Source organism: Bufo bufo, chromosome 7 (genome assembly GCF_905171765.1).
Source record: "Bufo bufo chromosome 7, aBufBuf1.1, whole genome shotgun sequence".
NCBI lineage: Eukaryota > Metazoa > Chordata > Amphibia > Anura > Bufonidae > Bufo > Bufo bufo.
The window spans coordinates 210378427-210402943 of record NC_053395.1 but is presented as its reverse complement, the minus strand read 5'-3'; the positions used below and the strand labels follow the sequence as shown (position 1 = coordinate 210402943).

Below are 24517 nucleotides of genomic sequence, written 5' to 3'. Positions count from 1 at the left end.
CAAAAAACTTCAAAGACTATGCACACCTTTGCAACAAATAGTTTCATTGCATCTAAAATAACTTGATTTTCAAAGCACCATGATAAAAAAATTATCATTTTGTTTCCTGTAGAGTGTCTATGGTAACAGACAAGCAAACCCATTGTAGTCAGATCCTGCATCCATGCAGCTTCCTACTGAATGCATATTAGAAAATGTAGGGCACAAAAAGTAGAGAATATGACTATAGAATCAAAATATAAAAGGTTTCTTTCTAGTCTGTAAATATGGAGACACATAGGTACAAAAAGCGATGTATTTTATTTACAAAGTTGCTTTATTTTAGTTTTTTAGTTTAGATGCATTAGAACAATACTGGAATTGTTGGTAAGGTGGACATACACTAGCCTTAAGAAAACTTTACAAACAGGGTGATAGAGATGTAAATGTAACCAGACGAGCAGAAATCAAGACAAAATAACATTAAGCCTAACTAAACTAAGCTTGATCATTGCATGCATTGCTAGAGAGTCTTTTTTATTGAGGTCGCTGTGTGTAATGTGCTGTTTCTTGACTCCTAACATTGTATCTATTAGCTGTTGTACAATGACAATTTAACAATAGAAGCTTCATTAGAGATCATGAGCGAAATCTACATAATATTGCTCAGCTTCCTTCCATGCCGATTATCTGTTTTCTTTCTGCAGTCTTTATCCATGATTGAGTATTCCTGTCCAAAATCATTTGTTTGTTCTGAATTGAATTTGGATAGTGATTTGCTTGTTAAATATTTCCACGTTCTGCTTGTAAGCTTTAGTGACTTGGGATACCTGGGAGTCAACAATGCTTCCAGTGTTTTCTTTAAAAGGGATTTCCAGGATTGGGCAAAATTTACCCAAGAGATAAAATGGTATAAAATAACAAAAGATGCAGTATTCACCTGTTAAATTCCCTGCTGTTCCAGTGTCAATGATCAGGTACTTTATTTACTGAGCTGCTTTGATGACATCACATTAGCAACATGTTACCACTGCAGCCATTCACTGGCTAGATGAGTACTACTTAATTTACTATTTTACCCCATTCCTAAAAAAAAACTTATGTTGGGTATTTAAATATAGCACCAGTGGGCGCCATAGTTGGGGGTGCCTTCTGTTTTTGCAGTGGCCGGGTTTGTGGTGGCCCCAATGCTATGTTGGGTCCCCTGTATCACCACGTGTTTCTGCTCTCCGGAAGGGATGGTAAGGAGTGGTGCACCCCAATGGGAAAGAAGTCCTGAGAGTCGGTGTGTGCAGTAAACCAGTGTGCTTCTTTACTGGAGGAATTCCAGTGCAAAACAATACAGGCGAAGCATAGGGCTGGCTTCTCCAGTCTCCTACCTGGGAGAAGAAGGGTTTGATGCTAAGGAAAGGCCTGAGCTAGATGTCCCTCCCTCTCTCAGAAGGATGGTACCATGACCAAAGGCTGGAGGCCCAGGGTCTGTGGTAGAGTATGCTCATTTCAGCATCTTCTTCTGGTCATGGTCACCCAATAGTCTGGCAGTATCTTCTCTTTTAAGCACTGTCCCCTAACTACAGAACACTAGGGACTCCTACTGCTCTCCTTATATACAGTTTCTAGCTAAACTAGAACTTTCTAGTGGGAGGGGTGAAGTGAAGAAACACAACACAAATAATGTTACAACTCTCATCTCTCATAGACTTACTAGAGAGTTAGAGATTCAATGATAAGCAATGGCAATGACACAGCAGTTTGAAAACTGAAGACTTGTCTGAAAACAAGTTTTCAGACATAACAACAGAGCTAAAACCAGACATTCAAAAGGTCAGTCTGTCTGGTTTTGGTGGTAAACAAGCCTGGCTTCTTCCCTCCAAAACTTGCTCTTCTGTAAACCTTATGTTAGCTGTGAAAAATTACCAGCTTCTCATTCAAAGTCCCAACAGTCTCTCAGTATTCATTAACCCTTTCCACAGTGCTGTCCAAACACAGTGCAAATAAACACGATATATATCACAGCAAACATATAAAATACAGTCACACAGTATTACACATTTAATACAAGTTAACCCTTTAAAGTGAAATAAAGTAAGGAGTATGGAGTGTAGGGGAAACAGGGAAATCTACAAAAATGTCCAGACTTCAAAGTACCCCTGCTCCAGGGCACTACATTTTACAAGCAGAAATCCACTGGCAGTGTCTGTGACTGGAGACAACTGCAATCATGAACATTTAACCTCTCAGATGTTGTGGTCTCAATTAGTCGCTTTCTCGTAAAGTGCTTTAATTGCAGGGACTGCTTCAAAATTTGAATAGGTGGTATACATTTAGACTAGGCAGACAAAAATGTATCATCTAGCATCAGCAACTATGATAAACATGGTGCACCTTTAGGCTGTCTAGTCTAAGTTTACACTGTCTGAAGCTTAGACGACCTGAAGATGCTGGGCCACATTTACTAAAGTTAGATTTTTACTGCATGGAATCAAATCTACCCTACTCTACTCTGTCTTGGCCTACATCCCAGAGAATCACTATTTCTGAGAGATCCACAGAGAGAAAACTATCTCTACTTTACAGTACTCTAGATACGAAAAAAAAAAAAAAAACAGAAGGTCCAGAATGTGTGTGGCCAAGCACTAGAGACAGTCAGTAAGGTATTTGCTGTTTAAGGCTGATAAAGACTTTACTACAGTGAGAGGAACATTGCTAATATACCCTCCTACACTTGGAAATGGTTTGCCTCCCTCAGTTGGGAATTCAAGACAAGTTTGCTAAACTTATTGCCAGCCTTAGATGCTGCAGAAAGAGACTTTGATAAGATAAAGAGAAGGAATACTACAGCCCCATCGTGCTTATATCCATATATAGCTATCATGGAAGATTTACACTGTAAAATGTTTGGAACTATGTTTATATTGTTGGATGTGGTACAACTACCATTCTGCACTTTACTAAAGAGAGACCTGTTTATTTTGTACAGTCAGCCTGGTTGCTGATTTCAGCACGCGCACAACAGTCATAACACCAAGGCTACCCCTTTACCCTCCTGCAGAAGCCCCAACATCAGGGTTTGCCCTGAGGGAAGAAAGGGTGTGCCCTCCTATCACTGCCCTGGCCCTATAGTGGATTGCTATTGTGAATAACTGTTGCAGCCTGAGTCACGACCACTCCCCTCCTCCCCTTCGTTCCTCTGGGGCTTGTAGCAGTTGCTAGTCAGTGTGGTAGTATGACCTTCAAAGTACCAGCTTAGCTCATTTGGAACCTCCTTAAACATGGCACCAAAAAAGGACCAGGCACTATTACCAATTTAGACCTACTGAAAAAATGCTAAGACAAGGTAGAGTCGAGTACAAGTGAGACGGTTTGATGCAGTGTGAAAGGGAGCCTAAGAGTGATATTTTTATGCCAGCCTGAGTAAAGGAGGTAAGTGGAGTGAAGTTCACCAAATTTTTTAAAGTGCACATGCCTTTAATATATATTCACCTGACATTCAGAAATTATAGTCCATCCCTGCTATAAGAAGATGTAGATTTGTACAATGTCTTGCACACAATAGTGTGCATGAGGCCTTAGACTGATAATTAGTGTTGATCGAGCATGCTTGGCCAAACACCAGTTCGGCTCGAGTATCGCGATGCTCGGCACCAGTGATAAGCGGCAGAGGCAATATTCGAATTTGCAATATTTCACGAATATTTGTCATATATTCGCAAATTTGCGAATTCGTGATCTCCAGTCATTATTTTTTTGACTGTGAAAATCGGCAAAAATAATAAAATTTGCGATACGAAAATTTGCGATCAACACTACTCATAAAGTCAAAGATATTGCAGCCTTCTCATTGGCCCACAAGCGAGAAGCAGTGAGGGATCATGGGTTCAGATGAAAAAAAAAAATTATATTCGCGAATACGAATATATAGCACTGTATTATAGATATTCGCGAATTCTCGAAGTGCCAATATTCGAGATAAAAATTTGCGATTAGAATATTCGTGATCAACACTACTCGGCACATCGCGGTGTTCGGCCGAATAACGCGTGTGCTCGAGCGCAATGCTTGAGTCTCCTCCCTGCACGTTTGTTGGCTGCTACGCAGCCAATAAACGTGCAGGTAAGTACTGCCACTCACAGTAATGCCATAGCCATGTTGGTCACTGACATTACAGAGACTGGCTGGCCGGAACATGTTATCGGGTGCTATAAAGCACCCGATGACACGTGGTTCGGCTCAGTATTAGTCAGGGAGAGCTGTGCTGTAGAAGAGACAGATAGAGTAGGGAATTGATTCAATTGAATTATATTTTTTTGTTAGGCAGGGTTGGTGTTAGAGACCGAAAAGTCCTTTTAAGGACTATTGTTGTGTCTGGCAGCAATATATATTTTTAGCACAACCTGCGCTAAATTACTAAAAATAGCTGTGACATCCAGTGTACTTTTTCCGTAGACGCTGCAGACAGCGACATTATCTGCGCTACATCTCCTATTTAACGTGTGCGCATACTAAAAATATCTGTGACATCCAGTGTACTTTTTCCGTAGACGGTGTCTGCTGCGGACAGTTACATTACCTGCGCTACTTCTTCTGTATAATGTTAGCCACTGGTGACAGCAGCGACATTACCTGCTCTACATCTTCTGTATAACGTTAGCCGCTGGTGACAGCAGCGACATTACCTGCGCTACATCTCCTGTATAACGTTTGCGCATCCCAAATATCTGTGACATTCCCTGTAATTTTTTATTAGCTACTGGTCACAGTGACATTACCTGAGCTACATCTCCTGCATAAAGCTTGCACATCCTAAATATCAGTGACATTCAGTTTAATTTAATTGCGCGTACACTTACAAAACCTGAGCTACTGTACGTGTGACATACTTGCAAGCATATATACCATTTAATATGCGGAAGGTTAGCAGTAAGGGACGGCGAAGTGGCTGTGCTGCTGATGGTGCACGCAGAGGCCGTGGCCCTGGGCCCGGTGAAACTGTTCCTGCTGCCAGAGCACAAGAAACACACTCATCCATGATACCTAGCTTCATGTCCCAGTTTGCAGGGCGGTGCAGGACACCACTCTCGAAGTCAGACCAGTGTGACCAGGTGATCGGTTCGATTGCAGCAGATTACGCTTCCAGTCGGTTAAGCTCCACCCTGTCTTCCACCAAGTCTCAGTAGCCAAGAGTCTGGTCAACAGAATCCTCACCCTGATCCTCCTTCCTCCCACCATGGAGAGTCTTGCAAAATAAGTGATCCCACACTCAAATATTCAGAGGAGCTTTTTTTATCGCCATTCCTTGATTTGGGCCTCTCGCCAAGCTCGCTTGAAGAGGGACATAGAAACATAGAAACATAGAATGTGTCGGCAGATAAGAACCATTTGGCCCATCTAGTCTGCCCAATATATCTGAATCCTATGAATAGTCCCTGGCCCTATCTTATATGATAGATAGCCTTATGCCTATCCCATGCATGCTTAAACTCCTTCACTGTATTTGCAGCTACCACTTCTGCAGGAAGGCTATTCCATGCATCCACTACTCTCTCAGTAAAGTAATACTTCCTTATATTACTTTTAAACCTTCGCTACTCTAATTTAAAACTGTGTCCTCTTGTGGTAGTTTTTCTTCTTTTAAATATGCTCTCCTCCTTTACCGAGTTGATTCCTTTTATGTATTTAAAAGTTTCTATCATATCCCCTCTGTCTCTTCTTTCTTCCAAGCTATACATATTAAGGTCCTTTAACCTTTCCTGGTAAGTTTTATCCTGCAATCAATGTACTAGTTTAGTAGCTCTTCTCTGAACTCTCTCTAGAGTATCTATATCCTTCTGGAGATATGGCCTCCAGTACTGCGCACAATACTCCAAGTGAGGTCTCACCAGTGTTCTGTACAGCGGCATAAGCCCTTCACTCTTTCTACTGCTTATACCTCTCCCTATACATCCAAGCATTCTGCTGGCATTTCGTGCTGCTCTATTACATTGTCTTCCCACCTTTAAGTCTTCTGAAATAATTACTCCTAAATCCCTTTCCTCAGATACTGAGGTCAGGACTGTGTCAAATATTCTATATTCTGCCCTTGGGTTTTTACGCCCCAGGTGCATTATCTTGCACTTATCCACATTAAATTTCAGTTGCCAGAGTTCTGACCATTCTTCTAGTTTTCCTAAATCCTTTTCCATTTGGCGTTTCCCTCCAGGAACATCAACCCTGTTACATATCTTTGTGTCATCAGCAAAAAGACAAACCTTACCATCGAGGCCTTTTGCAATATCACTTATGAAGATATTAAACAAAATTGGTCCCAGTACAGATCCCTGTGGAACCCCACTGGTAACATGACCTTGTTTTGAATGTTCTCCATTGACTACAACCCTCTGTTGTCTGTCACTCAGCCACTGCCTAATCCACTCAACAATATGGGAGTCCATGCTCAATGACTGCAGTTTATTGATAAGTCTTCTATGTGCGACAGTGTCAAAAGCCTTACTAAAATCTAGATATGCGATGTCTACTGCACCTCCACCGTCTATTATTTTAGTCACCCAGTCAAAAAAATCTATAAGATTTGTTTGACATGATCTCCCTGAAGTAAACCCATGTTGTTTTTCATCTTGCAATCCATGGGATTTTAGATGTTCCCCAATCCTATCCTTTAATAGGGTTTCCATTAATTTGCCTACTATTGATGTCAGACTCACTGGTCTATAGTTGCTCGATTCCTCCCTACTACCTTTCTTGTGAATGGGCACGACATTTGCCAATTTCCAATCTTCTGGGACGACTCCTGTTACTAATGATTGGTTAAATAAATCTGTTAACGGTTTTGCCAGCTCAACACTAAGCTCTTTTAATAATTTTGGGTGTATCTCATCAGGCCCCTGTGACTTATTTGTCTTCACTTTAGACAGCAAACTTAGAACATCTTCCTCTGTAAAGACACATGCATCAAACGGTTTATTAGTCATCCTTTCTAGTGGAGGTCCTTCTCCTTCTTTTTCTTTTGTAAAAACTGAACAGAAGTATTCATTAAGGCAGTCGGCTAGCCCATTATTCTCTTCTACATACCTCCTTTGTTTTTAATTTTGTTATTCCTTGTTTTAATTTCCTTTTTTCATTTATATATCTGAAGAATGTCTTATCCCCTTTTTTCATAGACTGAGCTGTTTTTTCTTCTGCCTGCGCTTTAGAAGTTCTTATAACTTGCTTGGCCTCTTTCTGTCTAATCTTGTAGATTTCCTTATCTTCATTGCTCTGTTTTTTTTTTTATAATTACAAAATGCTAGCTTTTTATTTTTAATGAGTTAGGCCACTTCTGCTGAGTACCACAGTGGTCTCTTCCTTTTTTTGCTTTTACTGACAAGTCTAATGCAATTTTCTGTTGCCTTCAATAATGCACCTTTTAAGTAGTCCCATTTCTCCTGGACTCCATGTAATCCGTTCCAGTCTGATAAGGACTCATTTATGACTAATTTCATTTTTGAAAAGTCTGTTTTTCTAAAATCTAAAACTTTTGTTTTTGTGTGGTGGGACTCTTTCACAGTTCTTATATTAAACCACACTGACTGGTGATCACTAGATCCCAAGGTTTCGCCTACAATGACATCATATACCGAATCCCCATTTGTAAATACCAAATCCAAAATGGCCTCCCTCCGGGTTGGCTCCTCAACCACTTGTTGTAGAGATAACCCCAGTAGGGAATTTAGAATATCTGTACTCCTGGTAGAACTTGCTATTTTGGTTTTCCAGTTTATATCTGGAAGATTGAAATCTCCCATAATGATAACTTCTCCTTTCATTGTCATTTTAGCTATTTCTTCAACTAGTAGATCATCTAGTTCTTTAACTTGACCAGGTGGTCTATATATCACACCTACACGAGTTACTGCATGGTTAGCAAACTGCAACGTAACCCAAACTGACTCTATGTTGGCCTCACCAACTTGTATTAGGTTAGATTTAATGCTATCTTTCACATACAGGGCCACTCCTCCTCCTTTCTTGCCTTCTCTGTCTCTTCTGTATAAAGAGTACCCTGGTATGGTTATGTCCCAGTCATTTCTTTCATTAAACCATGTCTCCGTAACAGCCACTAAATCTACATTCTCAGATGCCATTATTGACCCAAGTTCATTGATTTTTTTACCTAAACTGCGAGCATTTGTAGACAGGACTCTGAGCTTATCATTTCTTAACCTCTGTGCTTCTGACCTGTTCTGGCATTGTTTCGGGGGGCAATTGGACTCTTTTATTTTCACTCTTTTGCCCCCCCTTCCTAGTTTAAATACTCTTTCGCAAATTCTTGGAGTTGTTCACTAAGTACATTTGTTCCTTTGAGAGAAAGATGCAAACCATCTTTTTTGTACAGTTCCTTTCTATTCCAAGTAGAGCTATCATGAGAAACAAAACCAAATCCTTGCTCTTGACACCATTTACCAAGCCATATGTTGAACTCCTTTATGCGCCTCTGCCTATCATTCTGAACATTATGAACAGGCAGAACTTCAGAAAATGAAATGGTGGATGCAAAATCCTGTACGTCATTACCAAGTGTGATAAAAGATTTTTTCACCACTGACACTTCATTGCAAGCCAGGTCATTTGTCCCTAGATGGACAAGAACATCCACGTCCCCTTCCTGCTTTGCTTGCTTAACAATATTAATAATACGTCTTCTATCTCTTCTAGCAGTAGCCCCAGGGAGACATAGTTGCCAATAAGTCAACAGCAATTAGTGTCTCAAGAGGTTGATGATGAGGATGAGACACAGTTGTCAATAAGTGAGGTTGTTGTTAAGTCAACAAGTCAGGAGGATGACCAGAGTGAGGAAGTGGAAAAGGAGGTGGTGGACGATGAAATCACTTACCCAACCTGGGAAGGTGGCAAGCTGAGTGAAGACAGCAGTACAGAGGGGGAGGGATCTGCAGCACCGCAACAGGCTGGAAGAGGTAGTGGTGCGGCAAACAGGCCACACCAAACAGGCTAGCAACTGTTCCCTGGAGCACCCCCTTGCGGCAATCTCCCTTGCCAAGGGGTAGGTGTTCTGCAGTCTGTCACTTTTTTGAGGAAAGTGCGGATGATAAAAGAATTGTCATTTGCAACCTTTGCCATACCAAAATGAGCAGGGCGTGAACACTAGCAACCTCACCACCACCATCATGACACATGACACCACATGGCATCAAAGCACCCTAATAGGTGGGCCGAACGCCTGGGTCCACAATCAGTGTCTGCGGGTCACACCACTGCCTCCTCTTCCCCTGTGTTACGTGCTGGCCAATACCCTGTCCAAGACGCAGGCCCAGATGCCTCCCGCCCTGCACCTGGACCTTTGCAAGCTTCATCAGCTAACACATCACTTCTGTTTCCCAGTGCAGTGTACAGATGTCCATACCGCAGGCCTTAAAACGAAAGCACAAATAACCAGCCACCCACCCACAGCCATAGACCTAAATGCGCACCTTTCCAAATTGCTGGCCCTGGAAATGTTGGCATTTAGGCTTGTGGACACTGAGGCTTTCCACAGCCTGATGGCGGTGGCCGTCCCTCGTTACTCAGTCCCCAGCCGCCACTATTTTTCCCGGTGTGCCGTCCCCGCCGTATACCAGCATGTGTCCCATAACATCACCCCTGCCCTGACCAACACAGTTATTGGGAAAGTCCACTTAACAACTGACACATGGACAAGTGCTTTTGGCCAGGGATGCTACATTTCCCAGACGGCACACTGGGTGAACGTTGTGGAGCGAGTCATACCCTCGGATGGCACAGGTGCTACCGACGCCAAGGATTGCGGCCCTACTCCCACTAGTCAGCCATCAGTCACTAGCTGGAAGCAGTGTAGCACTGCAGTGGGGAAGCGGCAACAGGCCGTGCTGAAACTAATTTGCTGTGGCAGGGTATAAGGGACCAGACTAAGCTGTGGCTCTCGCCACTCGCCTACAATCAGGCATTGTTGTGTCTGATAATGGCCGTAACTTGGTGGCGGCTTTGGAGATCGTCAATCTCACACACATACTATGCTTAGCCCACGTGTTCAACTTAGTGGTTCAGCGGTTTCTCAAAACCTGCCCCAATTTGCCTGAGCTACTGGTGAAGGTGCGCTGCGTGTGTGCCCATTTCCGAAAGTCATCTACAGCTGCCGCCGGTCTGGCAACGCTGCAGCAGCCCTTGAAATTGCCAGCTCGCTAACTGTTGTGCGACGTGAGCACGCTCTGGAACTCCACGTTCCACATGTTGGCCAGGCTTTGTGAGCAGCAGAGGGCAGTAGTGCAATACCAGCTGCAACATGGTCGTCGCCTTTCCAGTCAGCTTCTGCTCTTCACAAGAGACGAGTGGGCATGGATGTCTGACCTCTGTGAGGTTTTACACAACTTTGAGGAATCAACACAGATCGTAAGCGGCGATAATGCTATTATCAGCGTAACCATCCCACTTCTATGTCTACTCAAATGCTCGCTGCTCACAATTAAGGTGGATGCTTTGCATGTGGAAGAGGTGGAAATGGGGGAAGACAGTACACAGGGTGATAGCCAGACCACCCTCATTTCATCTTCTCAGCATGAATTGGATGATGATGAGGAGGAGTAGGAGACGGTTGCCTCCGCTACAGAGGGTAGTACCCTTAGCAGGTTTATTCTATCTGTTCAGCCTGGATGGGCCGAAGAGGAGGGAGAGGATGAGGAGATTGAGAGTCATCCTCTTGATGAGGACAGCAAAGTCTTGTCTGTTGGGACTCTGGCACACATGGCTGACTTTATATTATGCTGCCTTTCCCGTGACCCTCACGTTATACGCATTTTGGCCAACACCGATTACTGGTTGTTCACCATTCTCGACCCCCGCTACAAAGAGAACTTCTCATCTCTCATTCCTGTGGTGGAGAGGACTAGTAAAATGGTGCAATACCAAAAGGTCCTTGTGGAAAAATTGCTCCAAAAGTTTCCTGCTGACAATATTGGCAGCAGAGTACGTAGTTCCTTGGGCAACCGAGGAGGAGAGACGAGGGGAACACAGAGTAGTTCCAACAGGGGCAAGGCAACACTCTCCAAGGCCTGGGACAGTTTCATGGCACCCCGCCAGCAACCTCACCCTGATGCGTGGCTTAGTGTCACAAGGAGAGAAAAGTTTTGGAAGATGGTCAAGGAGTAGGTAGCTGACCATGTCAGCGTCCTCAATGATCCCTCTGTGCCTTACAATTATTGGGTGTCCAAGCTGGACACGTGGCACAAACTGGCACTCTACGCCTTGGAGGTGCTGGCCTGCCCTGACGCCAGCGTTTTGTCAGAGCGGGTATTTAGTGCTGCTGGGGGCATAATAACTGATAAGCGCATCCGACTGTCAACTGAAAATGCTGTCAGGTTGACTCTAATCAAAATAAACAAGGCATAGATTGCCTGACTTTGCTACTCCACCAGAGGAAAGCGGCCGAACATAAAGGCACTTTAACTGTGGCTTTTATGGTGTATTGAATACACTGTATTCCCATGATCCCCTTCCACCACAAAAAAGGGTATATAGTTCAATCTTCCTTTTCTCGTCCTCCTCCTCCATCATAACAACATGCTTATTAGGCTGCACTAGCTCCTAATGTTTTAGAGGGTCAGCTCACCAGCAGACCCTCATCCATAATTTGTTCGATGGTCAGCTCAGCAGCAGGCCCTCGTCCATAATTTTTTCCATGGTCAGATCAGCAGCAGGCCCTCGCCCCTAATGTTTTAGAGAGTCAGCTCACCAGCAGACCCTCAACCATAATTTTTTCAATAATCAGCTTAGCAGCATGGCCTTAACCTTAATTTTTTCCATGGTCAGATCAGCAGCAGGCACTCGCCCCTAATGTTTTAGAGAGTCAGCTCAGCATCAGAATTTCACCCCTAATGTTTTAGATGGTCAGGTAGGCAGCAGGCCCTCGCCTATTATGTTTTAGATGGTCAGCTCGGCAGCAGGCACTCTTCCATAATGTTTTAGATGGTCAGCTCAGCAGTAGGCCCTAGCCCATAATGTTTTAGATGGTCAGCTCGGCAGCAGGCCCTCGCCCATAATGTTTTAGATGGTCAGCTCAACAGCAGGCCCTTTCCCCTAATGTTTTAGATGGTAAGCTCAGCAGCAGGCCCTTGCCCATAATGTTTTAGATGGTCAGATCAGCAGCAGGCACTCGCCCCTAATGTTTTAGAGAGTCAGCTCAGCAGCAGACCCTCACCCTTAATGTTTTAGATGGTAGGATCAGCAGTAGGCCCTCGCCCCTAATGTTTTAGAGGGTCACCAGCAGGCACTTGCGCCTAATGTTTTTCAGGGTCACCAGCAGGCCATCAATCATAATTTATTCAAGGGTGTGTAAGATGCCCTTTTTTATGTGTAATAAAGAGTGTATTGGAGTGCCGATTCCTTGTAATTTTTGGCAGCCCTTTCACTTAATGCACAGGCTTTATGAATGTAGGAGTCCCACTACCTGAACAATTGTACCACAATTTTTATGTGATATACAGGTTTTATTGGAGTGCCTCTTTCTTGTAATTTTTCGCAGCTTTTGCACTTTATATACAAGTAAATATACAGGAAAGAATGTTTCCTAACAATTTTTACTCTAAAATCGATTTTATCTTTGGTTCTGCGCGTATTATTATCAGTCTGTAAAAGTGGTGTACTACTCGGACAACATCGTTCCCAGCAGCGACCTGGGAGTCCAAGATGCATCCAGACATCCTCCCCATGCTGTTCCCAAACCATTTCGGTGGTGTTTCCATCAATTTCTGACCTTTTCATGTGAACCAGACACCCTCCCCTCTTCAGAGCAGGGGGTGCCTGGTTTAATGATCAGGTTCTCCCCTTGACTTTCATTGTGCTTGGGTGCTCGGTAGAGCACAAGAGCATCCTGAGGTGTTCTACTCGAGCACCCGAGCACTTTGGTGCTTGATCAACACTACTGATAATATAAAACATATAAGAAGAAAAGTAACAAGATCTACTTTCTTTTTTTTTCCAGAAATCAGGTACAAAATCAGAGTACATAGATTTGCATGGGGCTCAGATTGAGTGGACAAATGAGAAGTCCAGTCGGAAAAATGTGTTCCAGGTAAAAAACTGATTTTCTTCCTATTTTAAGTGTGTGGTAAGCCAGTATTACATATCAGATGTTCTTAATGTTATAGTCCTATGGCTATGGACACCTTTGGTGGAAATGTATTTTTTATTATTATTATTATTATTATTATTATTATTATTATTATTATTCCATTGTACTCATTTTGGGCTAAATCATTTTTTCAATTAGTTTTATTAAAAATGTTGAGCCACTTTTAATGTACAGCCCTGAGATTCTCTAGTAGCAGGCTCTGTGTTTTGAGTGTGTTTTTAGGCAGCTCAGCTCTGATCTCTGATGTTATAAATAGTAATCATAGCTCAAGAATTGTGGTATTGATAAGAATGTGTCTTAAATAAGTGTTTTTAAAGAGGACCTTTCACTAATCCTGAAATTGTGAACTAAGTATCATGACATATACAGCGGCGCCCAGTGATCTCACTGCACTTACTATTATCCCTGGGCGACGCTCCGTTCTCCCGTTATGTCCTCCGGTATGTTCGGGGACTTGGTTATAGTAGGCGGAGTCTGCCCTTGTTCTGCGGGCGTCTCCTTCTCCTCGGCTGTAGCGCTGGCCAATCGCAGCGCAGAGCTCACAGCCTGGGAGAAGGAGAACGGAGTGGCGCCCAGGGATAATAGTAAGTGCAGTGAGATCCCTGGGCGCCGCTGTATATGTCATGATACTTAGTTCACAATGTCAGGATCGGTGAAAGGTCCTCTTTAAGCTAGTAGTAATTTAGAAAAAGGGTTATTAGATGACCGACACAAAGTAAAAGTGAAACTACGATTCCCACAAGTACGTATGCAGAAGTTAACCCTTCATGACAAAGCTGCTGAATAATTTTTTAATAAAGACCCATTGAAAAAAATTATTTTAAGCCCAAAACGGGTAAAATGCAATCATTAAAAATAAAATTGTATATAGTCTTTAAAGCAGTGGTCCATGATTTTACTGCTCATAGCCTATTCTCAGGATAGGCCATCAATATCTGATTGGGAAAGGTCCAACACCCTGCACCCCCACGATCAGTTGTGTCCAGGTAGCTTCAAAGTAAGAAATTAGTGCCGGAACTACCTGGCTCAATCCATTGCGTTATAGATGAAACGGACTGCCACAGCTCTGTTTCTATTCACTTCAGTGGGAGCAATGCAGCAATAACCAGACCCATTGACTACACAGTGAACAGAGCTACTGCAGAACAACTGATCTGCGGAGGAGCAGAGCGTTGAACCGATAAGATATTGGTGTGTAATGTATACAGTCGATCATTAGATTGATCTGTTTTTGTATCCAAAATTTTATATTACGGCAGGATAAATTATAATAAGAAGCTGGTTTGCTCCCATGTACGCTATCACTTAGTGGTTCCTTTGAAATAAAAAAGGGCAAAGGGATAGAAATTGCATAAAACATTTAAAAATTACATTATTTACCTGTTAAATGCTCTATTGAGTGCACCCACCGATGTTTGCCTATTGAGGTGCAGCTGTAATGTCATATTAGCACACATCTCATATCTTAGACCATTGATGGACTGTAGTGGTCATTTGTGCTGAAGTGATGCCCCTGCCATTATACAGTGTTGGGATACATAAGGGGCATTATACTATGTTGGAAGGGGTGTCATACTCTGTGGGGGCACATAAGGAAGGGGTGGAGTGGGTGGAGGACACATAAGAGTTCACCATATTAATGGTGTGATGGAGTAAAGTTTAGCAGTGCTATAGGGCAGAGTTTAGCTGTGCCTGTTTTAGGGTAGGGGAAGGGATTTCCCACTTGGGATCACACTCCATGAGACTCTTTCACAGCCCCGTGTCTTTCATGTACAGTATCATATGAGTGACCATTCATTTGAATGGTCGACGTGCAATTCCACATACCTCCCATAGTGGCCACTGTAGTAAAAAGGCAGAGCTGCCCAAAACTTATTAGGTTGTTTACCAATAACAATAAATAAATTAAAAAAAACTCAGAAAGGTATAAGATATAGATGTAGAGATCCTCATCTTGTTTCTTAATTCCAGTTATTTCCTGGGTGTCAAGTAAAAACCGTGGGGGGTGGGAAAGCAATGCAACTGGAGTGGTGGGGGTTCATTTGGTGAGAATGACTTTTCACTGGCTGGCCGACCTCCTTAACAGCTGACAGATCTGCGATAGTCAGTTCACCACCAACAGGTCCTCAGTAGTGTAAGGGTTCTCCAAATGGGCTAACCCCCTTTAAAAAGGTTTGACAAATCCACAGACTTGGGGATAACTAACTGATCGGTGGGGGTCTTACTACTGATTCACCTGAGAATGGAGGTCCCATTCCTCTGATCAGATGAAGCAGCAGCTCGTATAATTTTCTATGGAACCACCGGAGATAGCTGAGTACAGACCTTGGCACATTCCTGCGGTTCGATAGAGGAGGAATGGATCGGTGGGGTGCATGCTCGACCTGCCGCTCCATCAGATCGAGTGAACCAGACCTCCATTCTCAGGATCAGGATCAGTTAGTTATCTTCTATCCTGGGGGATGTACTTGTACACTTGGCACAACCCCTTTAAGTATCTAGCAATGCGAAATAATTGCTGTCTTCGCTAATTGGATCTTCATTGTTATTTTATGGCTGCCTTTTGCACATTATGACAATATTAATACAGTACGCAAAGAAACAAATAATCATTTGATGATCCCAAGAACAAAAAGGTCAAAGTAAGCAGAGAACGATCTCCCTTCTGGTCCACGGAGCCCGTAGAATGATAATATGGAAGAGAAGCCTTGTGTTTTCTTTTTTTTTTTTTTCATTACCTCCGGTATAATGAAAGGCCACACAGTGAAACGAGGCAATAATTAGCCTGGCTGATGTGTTCTCTTAGAAATGTCAGTAAAAATTTCGTTGTTGAAATTAGCCTGAGTTTTCAATTTAAGACCATGAATTATTGATTGTATATGGAAAATGACCAACTGAATAATTTGGATAAGAGGAATCAGTGAAACGAAATTATACCTGTTAGCAATGTTTACATTTAAAATCCATTATATCGGAGGGGAAGATATTAATTATAGGCATATAATGAGACAGTGTGCAGGTGCTTAGGCCCGTATTATGTATTAGGGTCCATGGAGTTGTTGGTTTAATAACACGGAGGATGTATTGCTTATTATTTGCTGTTTAAATTAGCACGCGCGGAGAAATGTTAAGGTGAAGCGGAGAACAAGCGAATGAAAAATAGACAGAGGGAACAATTACTTTCCCTTTAAACGCAATTACAAGTCTGTTTGGTGCCGTCAAGTAGAGTTAGGGTTTTCCATCACGGGCAGCGCTGAAAGGGCGATTTATGGGAAGATCACATAGTGTTGAAACTTTTTTTTTTTTTTTTGCTAAGTGCACTTTGGTGTTTAGACTGAAATTTAAGACATGGAGGATTAAAAGGATTACAGTATAATCTTAAATAATCCTAACTGTCATTTACACAGAATTGGTGGTAGTAACGAAATAAAACCGCGTTAAGGGCCGGCGCTCGGCTGATGAGGTTGTTGCTGTCCTTTGACTACCTCTTCGGAAAGTATGAAGTCATATGACTTCAGTTTTTCTTTATAAGGGGAGTTCACGTCACTGTTTCATTTTCCATTTTTCTGATCCGTCAGAAGATCAGAAAAAAAAAAAGCAGTATCCTGTAAAAAAAATAAAAAACGGTTCCTGTGCATCCTTGGGGCTCATGCACACGAACCGCGTCTGTTCTGGGTTTTTTTGCGACCCGTGTACAGAAGCATTCACTTCAATGGGGCCGCAAAAAAACTGAAATGACTCTGTGTCCATTCTATATGTCTGTATAACGGTTCCGCAAAAAAAATAGAGCATGACCTATTATTGTTCGCATTACGGACAAGGATAGGACTGTTCTATTAGAGGCCAGCTGTTGCGCTCCCCAAAATACGGAATGTACAAGACTGGTATCTGTGTTTCGCGGATCCCCAATTTACGGACCGCATAACATCCAACGGTCATGTGAATGAGCCCTTATGCCTTGACCCATTTTCTGTGCATTACTACAGTGCTATGATACATCATCCCTGTACTGTGACATCACTGTTTGTATTAGTCCTGTGTTGATTGTATTGTCATTGTGTGAATCATTCATGTATTGTGACATCATTGTGTACATTATCCTTGTGCTGTGACATCACTATGAGCATAACACCTGTACTGTGACATCACTGTGAGCACAACCCCTGTACTATGACATCACTGTGAGCACAACCCCTGTACTGTGACATCATTATGTACATTATCCCTGTGCTGTGACATTGCTATAAGCATAACCCCTGTACTGTGACATCACTGTGAGCATTATTCTTGTATGGTGACCTCACTGTTTACAGTATCCCCATACTGTAACATCACTGTATGTATTATATCTGTACTGTGACATCACGGTGAGCATTATCCTTGTACTGTGACATCACTGTGAGCATAAACCCTGCACTATGACTCCACTGTGAGAATTATGAAATAGAGAAGAGGGGGTTCTCCCTTAGTGCGTAATCCCTAGGGTAAGAAAGGACCCAAAAATTGGAGGGCCTTACCACAGGTGCCTGTGCATGAATGTGCACAACACTGTGACTCAGTTTGGTCCCAGGCTCTCTACTAAAGCCCACGGGAAGGTTCAAAGGATGTCCCCAAAGATGCTACTTGAGTTAGTAGAAGAAAGGCATTCAAGCGAGCGCTGCACAAAAAGGATATTTCATTCAATAGTAAAGCTAAAAATTACATATTAAATACTGAAAACTGGACATAAAAAGTAAGGGTATCATTTATTAAAACACAGGTCTTAATATGCCCTTTAGCTGGCGTTGGATCAGCTCATAATGCATTTCGGCAGCGGCTGCCACCTTCCTCTGATAAACTTACCGTGAGAATTATCCTTGTATGGAGACCACACTGTTTACGACACCCAGTACTGTGACATTACTGTGAGCATTATCCTTGGACTATAACATTACTATGAGCATGAACCACATACTATGACTTCACTAAGAATTATCCTTGTATAGTAACCTCACTGTTTACAGTATCCTCTGTGATATCCCTGTGTTTATTATATCTGTACTGTGACATCACTGTGTTTATTATCTCTGTACTGTGACATCACTGTGTTTATTATCCCTGTACTGTGACATCACTGTGTTTATTATCCCTGTACTGTGACATCACTGTGTTTATTATCCCTGTACTGTGACATCACTGTGTTTATTATCCCTGTACTGTGACATCACTGTGTTTATTATCCCTGTACTGTGACATCACTGTGTTTATTATCCCTGTACTGTGACATCACTGTGTTTATTATCCCTGTACTGTGACATCACTGTGTTTATTATCTCTGTACTGTGACATCGCTGTGTTTATTATCCCTGTACTGTGACATCGCTGTGTTTATTATCCCTGTACTGTGACATCACTGTGTTTATTATCCCTGTACTGTGACATCGCTGTGTTTATTATCCCTGTACTGTGACATCACTGTGTTTATTATCCCTGTACTGTGACATCACTGTGTTTATTATCCTGTACTGTGACATCACTGTGTTTATTATCCCTGTACTGTGACATCACTGTGTTTATTATCCCTGTACTGTGACATCACTGTGTTTATTATCCCTGTACTGTGACATCACTGTGTTTATTATCCCTGTACTGTGACATCACTGTGTTTATTATCTCTGTACTGTGACATCGCTGTGTTTATTATCCCTGTACTGTGACATCGCTGTGTTTATTATCCCTGTACTGTGACATCACTGTGTTTATTATCCCTGTACTGTGACATCACTGTGTTTATTATCTCTGTACTGTGACATCACTGTGTTTATTATCCCTGTACTGTGACATCACTGTGTTTATTATCCCTGTACTGTGACATCACTGTGTTTATTATATCTGTACTGTGACATCACTGTATTTATTATCCCTGTACTGTGACATCACTGTGTTTATTATCCCTGTACTGTGACATCACTGTGTTTATTATCCCTGTACTGTGACATCACTATGTTTATTATCCCTGTACTGTGACATCACTGTGTTTATTATCCTGTACTGTGACATCACTGTGTTTATTATCCCTGTACTGTGACATCACTGTGTTTATTATCCCTGTACTGTGACATCACTGTGTTTATTATCCCTGTACTGTGACATCACTATGTTTATTATCCCTGTACTGTGACATCACTGTGTTTATTATCCTGTACTGTGACATCACTGTGTTTATTATCTCTGTACTGTGACATCGCTGTGTCTATTATCCTGTATTGTGACATCACTGTGTTTATTATCCCTGTACTGTGACATCACTGTGTTTATTATCCCTGTACTGTGACATCACCGTGTTTATTATCCCTGTACTGTGACATCACTGTGTTTATTATCCCTGTGCTGTGACATCACTGTGTTTATTATCCCTGTACTGTGACATCACTGTGTTTATTATCCTGTACTGTGACATCACTGTGTTTATTATCCCTGTACTGTGACATCACTGTGTTTATTATTCCTGTACTGTGACATCACTGTGAGTATTATCCTTGTACTGTGACCTCACTGTTTACAGTATCCCTGTTCTGTGATATCACTGTGTGCATTATCTACCGTGCCTGCATTACGGAGACCAAAATAATCACATACCCTTTTGTGAAGTTTCGACTGGAACTGGTCATGGTGGAGTAGGATTCCTTACTAATTTTATGCCCCTGATGGCTCCTTACAGCCTCTGAGTCTGGTCTGTCCATCACAGTGTTGGGCTTGTGGTATAGAACACAGGGGGAGTAGCATCTGGGTGCAATGAGGTGCAAGAGCATTGCCCTCATTGCACCTAGGGGGTAATTTGCATATTATAAAAAGTATTTTATTTCTGCGGATTGACAGAACATATTGAGATACCAGAGACATCATGGGACTCTGCTTACAAGTGCGGATGGACAGCATAAATTGGAAAACCTTATTATCAGGGCAACTATCTTGCAAATAAGAGTTATCTAGAGCGGACAAACGCTTTAAAAGGGGAGCTTCAATTTCAATACATCAAGTATCTGATACATTAAAATATTTTTTCCTACAGAAAAATTAGCTTGGGCAGAGATGACATGCAATATTTATAACTCTCTGCAGGGACACATTAGGTGCAATGCAAAGCACCAACGAAACAGACCAGTGAGGGTGAAGTAAAAGGGGTTTATTAACAAAATAAACAAATTCCAGGTAGACTTCACTGGGCAAACATCAGGCAAACAAAAAACTAAGGAAAGCCGTGAATAAGTCTGTGCAACTTGCCAGGTAAACGGATGCATCACGGAAAGTCCCGGGTCCTGGGTCCCACTGGAACGGATGGAGTCCCAGCAAACCTCCGTCAGTAGCTAGCAGTACTGACCTGCACCTGGATAAGGAAGGATAACAGTGGGCACTGACCGACCTGGGAGGCCACCTTTTATGTGCCTGCTAACAAATCCCAGGGTGCCAAGTGTCCACTCCCCATAGACCAATGCCGGCCCCCTAATCTGCTTTGAACTTGCGGCCAGGTGCTATTCCCTTTGCTGGTCGGCGAAGCGCATAAGAAGCGTGTACGCGCAACTGCGTATCCCCTTGCGAACCCGTTTTCAAACGTAAATGCAGATGCACGACAGTCTCTGCGAGAGTGCACGAGCGCGTCGACATGGACACCGGAATGAAATCCACAACAGGCACCGGAGACAAGCTCGGCTGCAGCGTACTGCCACTAGCCCGGCCAAGCTGTCCCCGAAAGCCATGCGGTCTTCCCCTCCGGCGCACATGCGAACGCATCCCTGCGTCGGTTCGCAAAGGGGTTGGAGCTGGTGTATCAATGGAGACACGCGTAACCTGTCCCGCAGCTCCACGAGGACCCTTTTTTGTCACACCGGAGTGCGAGACAGGTGAGGATCTGTTATAATTACACTCGGCTGGAGAGAGCTTCCAAGAGAAGAAGGCACAGGGATGTAACCTCTCAGGGACCCCAGAATTCTGTCAAAGAACTGCCCCAACACTTACCTTGGAGGCGTCGACCTCGAGGACAAAAGGTCGGGAAGTGTCTGTATGAGTAAGGATTGGCGCAGTGCAAAAGGCCTGCTTTAGCTTTTTAAAGGCTCTGTCTGCCTCTCTCGTCCACTTTGAAGGATTAGCTCCCTTCTTAGTGAGGTTAGTGAGAGGTACCACTTTCGCAGAGAAATTCTTAATAAACTTGCAGTAGAAGTTGACAAAGCCTAAGAAACGCTGCAGTCCCTTCAGATCCTTAGGCCGAGGCCAATTCAAGACAGCAGAAAGTTTGGATGGATCCATAGCCAGTCCCCTATCTGAGATAATGTACCCCAGAAAAGGCAATTCCGTTACCTCAAACAGACACTTCTCTAGTTTGGCAAAGAGGTGGTTCTCCCTCAGTTTCTGGAAAACCTGACACACGTGTCTCCGATGAGACACCAGATCCGACGAGTAGATTAGTATGTCGTCTAAACAGACAACAACAAATATACCTAAGAAATCTCTGAGGACATCATTAATGAACTCCTGGAAGACCGCAGGAGCATTACAGAGACCAAAAGGCATAACGAGATGCTCATAATGCCCGTCCCTGGTGTTGAATGTGGTCCTCCATTCATCATCTTCTCTGATGCGTACCAAGTTATATGCACCCCTCAAATCGAGTTTGGTGAAGATCCGGGCCCCTGCCACCTGAGAAAACAAATCGTCAATCAGAGGCAGAGGGTACCGGTTCTTCACCGTGATCCGATTAAGGGCGCGAAAGTCGATGCAGGGTCTCAAGCCTCCATCCTTCTTCTCCACGAAGAGGAACCTGGCTCCAGCGGGGGAAGTGGATGGACGAATGAAACCCTTCTCGAGATTCTCTTTAATATAATCATGCTGGGCCTGAATCTCAGGCCCAGTGAGATTATACTGATGTCCCCGGGTGACATGGTACCTGGCAACAGATCTATGGGACAATCATATGACCTATGGGGAGGTAACACATCAGCCCCTGTGGACTGAACACATCCTGGAAGTGATGGTAATGCTGGGGAAATGTACTTAATATTTCCGTAGAGGCTAGTGGCAATTTAGGGCATATGCACAGAGTAAGGCATTCAGTACTTCACCGGCAAATCTGACCTGAGCGCCAGTCCACTATCGGATTATGTAGTCTCAACCAAGGGAGACCCAAAATCATAGGAGTGGATGGCATGTCCAGGACAAAAAGGCTTAAGGTCTCCTGATGATCAGCCCCTACTGTTACCTGCATCCCGGGCGTCATCCACACGGCACGACCATCCTGGAGAGGAAATCCATCGATAGTGGTTACCGACAGGGTGGTCTTTGGTTGGATAAGCGGGATACTAAATCGATGCACCAAGACTGAGTCCATAAAATTCCCTGCTGCTCCAGAATCAATCAGGGCAGAAAACACATGGACTTTGTCTTGCCACTGTAGCAAAATGGGTAACATCACTCGAGTTGGAGGAGGGATAATAGCACCTAGGAGGTTCTCCTCTATGCCCCCTAGGTACATTTGTTTCCCAACGACAGGAGGGGACAGGTCTTAACGAGATGTCCTGCTTTTCCACAAAACAGGCACAGACCTTTCTGTTGGCGATGAGATCGTTCCGCTTATGTAAAATGGGAGGACCCATCCTCCATTGGTTCTTCTGCCGGCTTGGTGGCCCCTGGATATGGCCGTGAAAGTGTAAAGCGAGTCGACCGTTCTACCCGCCTCTCCCGGATCCATCTGTCAGCATCGATTGCCTGGGAGATGGTCATCTCCAATGAGACGGGAGTGGGTAAGGCTAAAAGAAGATCCCGGACTGCATCAGTAAGTCCCAGCCAGAAACGATTACGGAGGGCTGCGTCGCCCAAGGTGGCGTATTCTTTGGCAGGGCGGCGACCTTACTGAATATGCTCGAGATGGTTCTCGGCAGTACGGGTACGATCTGGGTCGTCGTAGATAACGGTCATGGCCTCAAAGAAAGCTTCGACTGACAAATAGGCGGCGTGGTCCTGGGGCAAATTAAACGCCCAACATTGGGGATCTACACGCCACAAGGACATTATGATCCCAATCCTCTGTCTGATATTGCCGGAAGCTATTGCCCGCAACTGGAAATATAAAAGACAGGAGTCCTTGAAGTTTAAGAATTCCTGTCTATCTCCTGTGAAGGAGTCAGGCAGAGGAATCTTCGGCTCCACTTGGTGTCTTGCGATCGTGATGGGTAACGTGGAAGCTCTTTGGAGCAGCTGCTGAACCTCCCCCATCACATTAGACAATTGCTCCTGGATTTGAGCTGCAGCGACTGACTGCACATTCGGGCGTCTTTGGCTTAACAGATTAGCTGCTCTTGTTAACTCAGTAAGCTGCTGCTGGATTCTTTCCATGGCAACTGTTTTTTGGGCCCACTGTTCCATAATGCAAGGCACCAACGAAACAGACCAGTGAGGGTGACGTAAAAGGGGTTTATTAACAAAATAAACAAAGTCCAGGTAAACAAAAAACAAAGGAAAGCCAGGAGTAGTCCCACTCCCGATCTGTGCATAAGTCTCTGTGCAACTTGCCAGGTAAACAGATGCGTCACGGAAAGTCCCGGGTCCAGGGTCCCACTGGAACGGACGGAGTCCCAGCAAACTTCCGTCAGTAGCTAGCAGTACTGACCTGCATATGGATAAGGAAGGATAACAGTGGGCACTGACCGACCTGGGAGGCCACCTTTTATGTGCCTGCTAACAAATCCCAGGGCGCCAAGTGTCCACCCCCCATAGGTCATGATCCTGCCCTACACCTGTGTACAAGGCTTTGGTCGGTCATTAGTCAATTAGACCAATGCCGGCCCCCTAATCTGCTTTGAAATTGCGGCCAGGTGCTATTCCCTTCGCTGGTTGGCGAAGCGCATAAGAAGCGCGTACGCACAACCGCGTATCCCCTTGTGAACCCGTTTTCAAACGTAAATGCGGATGCACGACAGGCTCTGTGAGAATGGAATCCGCAACAGGCACCGGAGACAAGCTCGGCCGCAGCGTACTGCCACTAGCCCGGCCAAGCTGTCCCCGAAAGCCATGCCGTCTTCCCCTCCGGCGCACATGCGAACGCATCCCCGCGTCGGTTCGCAAAGGGGTTGGAGCTGGTGTATCAATGGAGACACGCGTAACCTGTCCCGCAGCTCCATGAGGACCCTTTTTGGTCACACCGGAGTGCGAGATAGGTGGGGATCTTACATTAGGTAGGATAAGCAACTGCCAATGTGAAAGCAGTTTCCTTTCTGTAGATTAGTTTGCTTGCATGCACTTTGTTAGTCTTTCACCTTCCCTGGTCCACATCAATTCCAATCTTTCTCCCTCTGGTACCTGTACATATAATGTCTAGTAACCTATCTATTCTGTCTCCTTCCCCTTCTGGCAGCTGTAAATTTAGTTTCCAGT

At 43.8% G+C, this 24517-nt stretch overlaps 1 protein-coding gene across 1 annotated transcript in view; it reads left to right on the top strand.

Moving 5' to 3' along the window:
* Nucleotides 1-24517, top strand: part of ARHGAP15 (Rho GTPase activating protein 15) — an 842137-nt gene that overhangs the window by 180168 nt on the left and 637452 nt on the right. The window contains exon 7 of the mRNA XM_040440262.1: nucleotides 12965-13054. Within this exon, the coding sequence (XP_040296196.1) occupies nucleotides 12965-13054 (90 nt within the window). The remainder of the gene's footprint in view (nucleotides 1-12964; nucleotides 13055-24517) is intronic.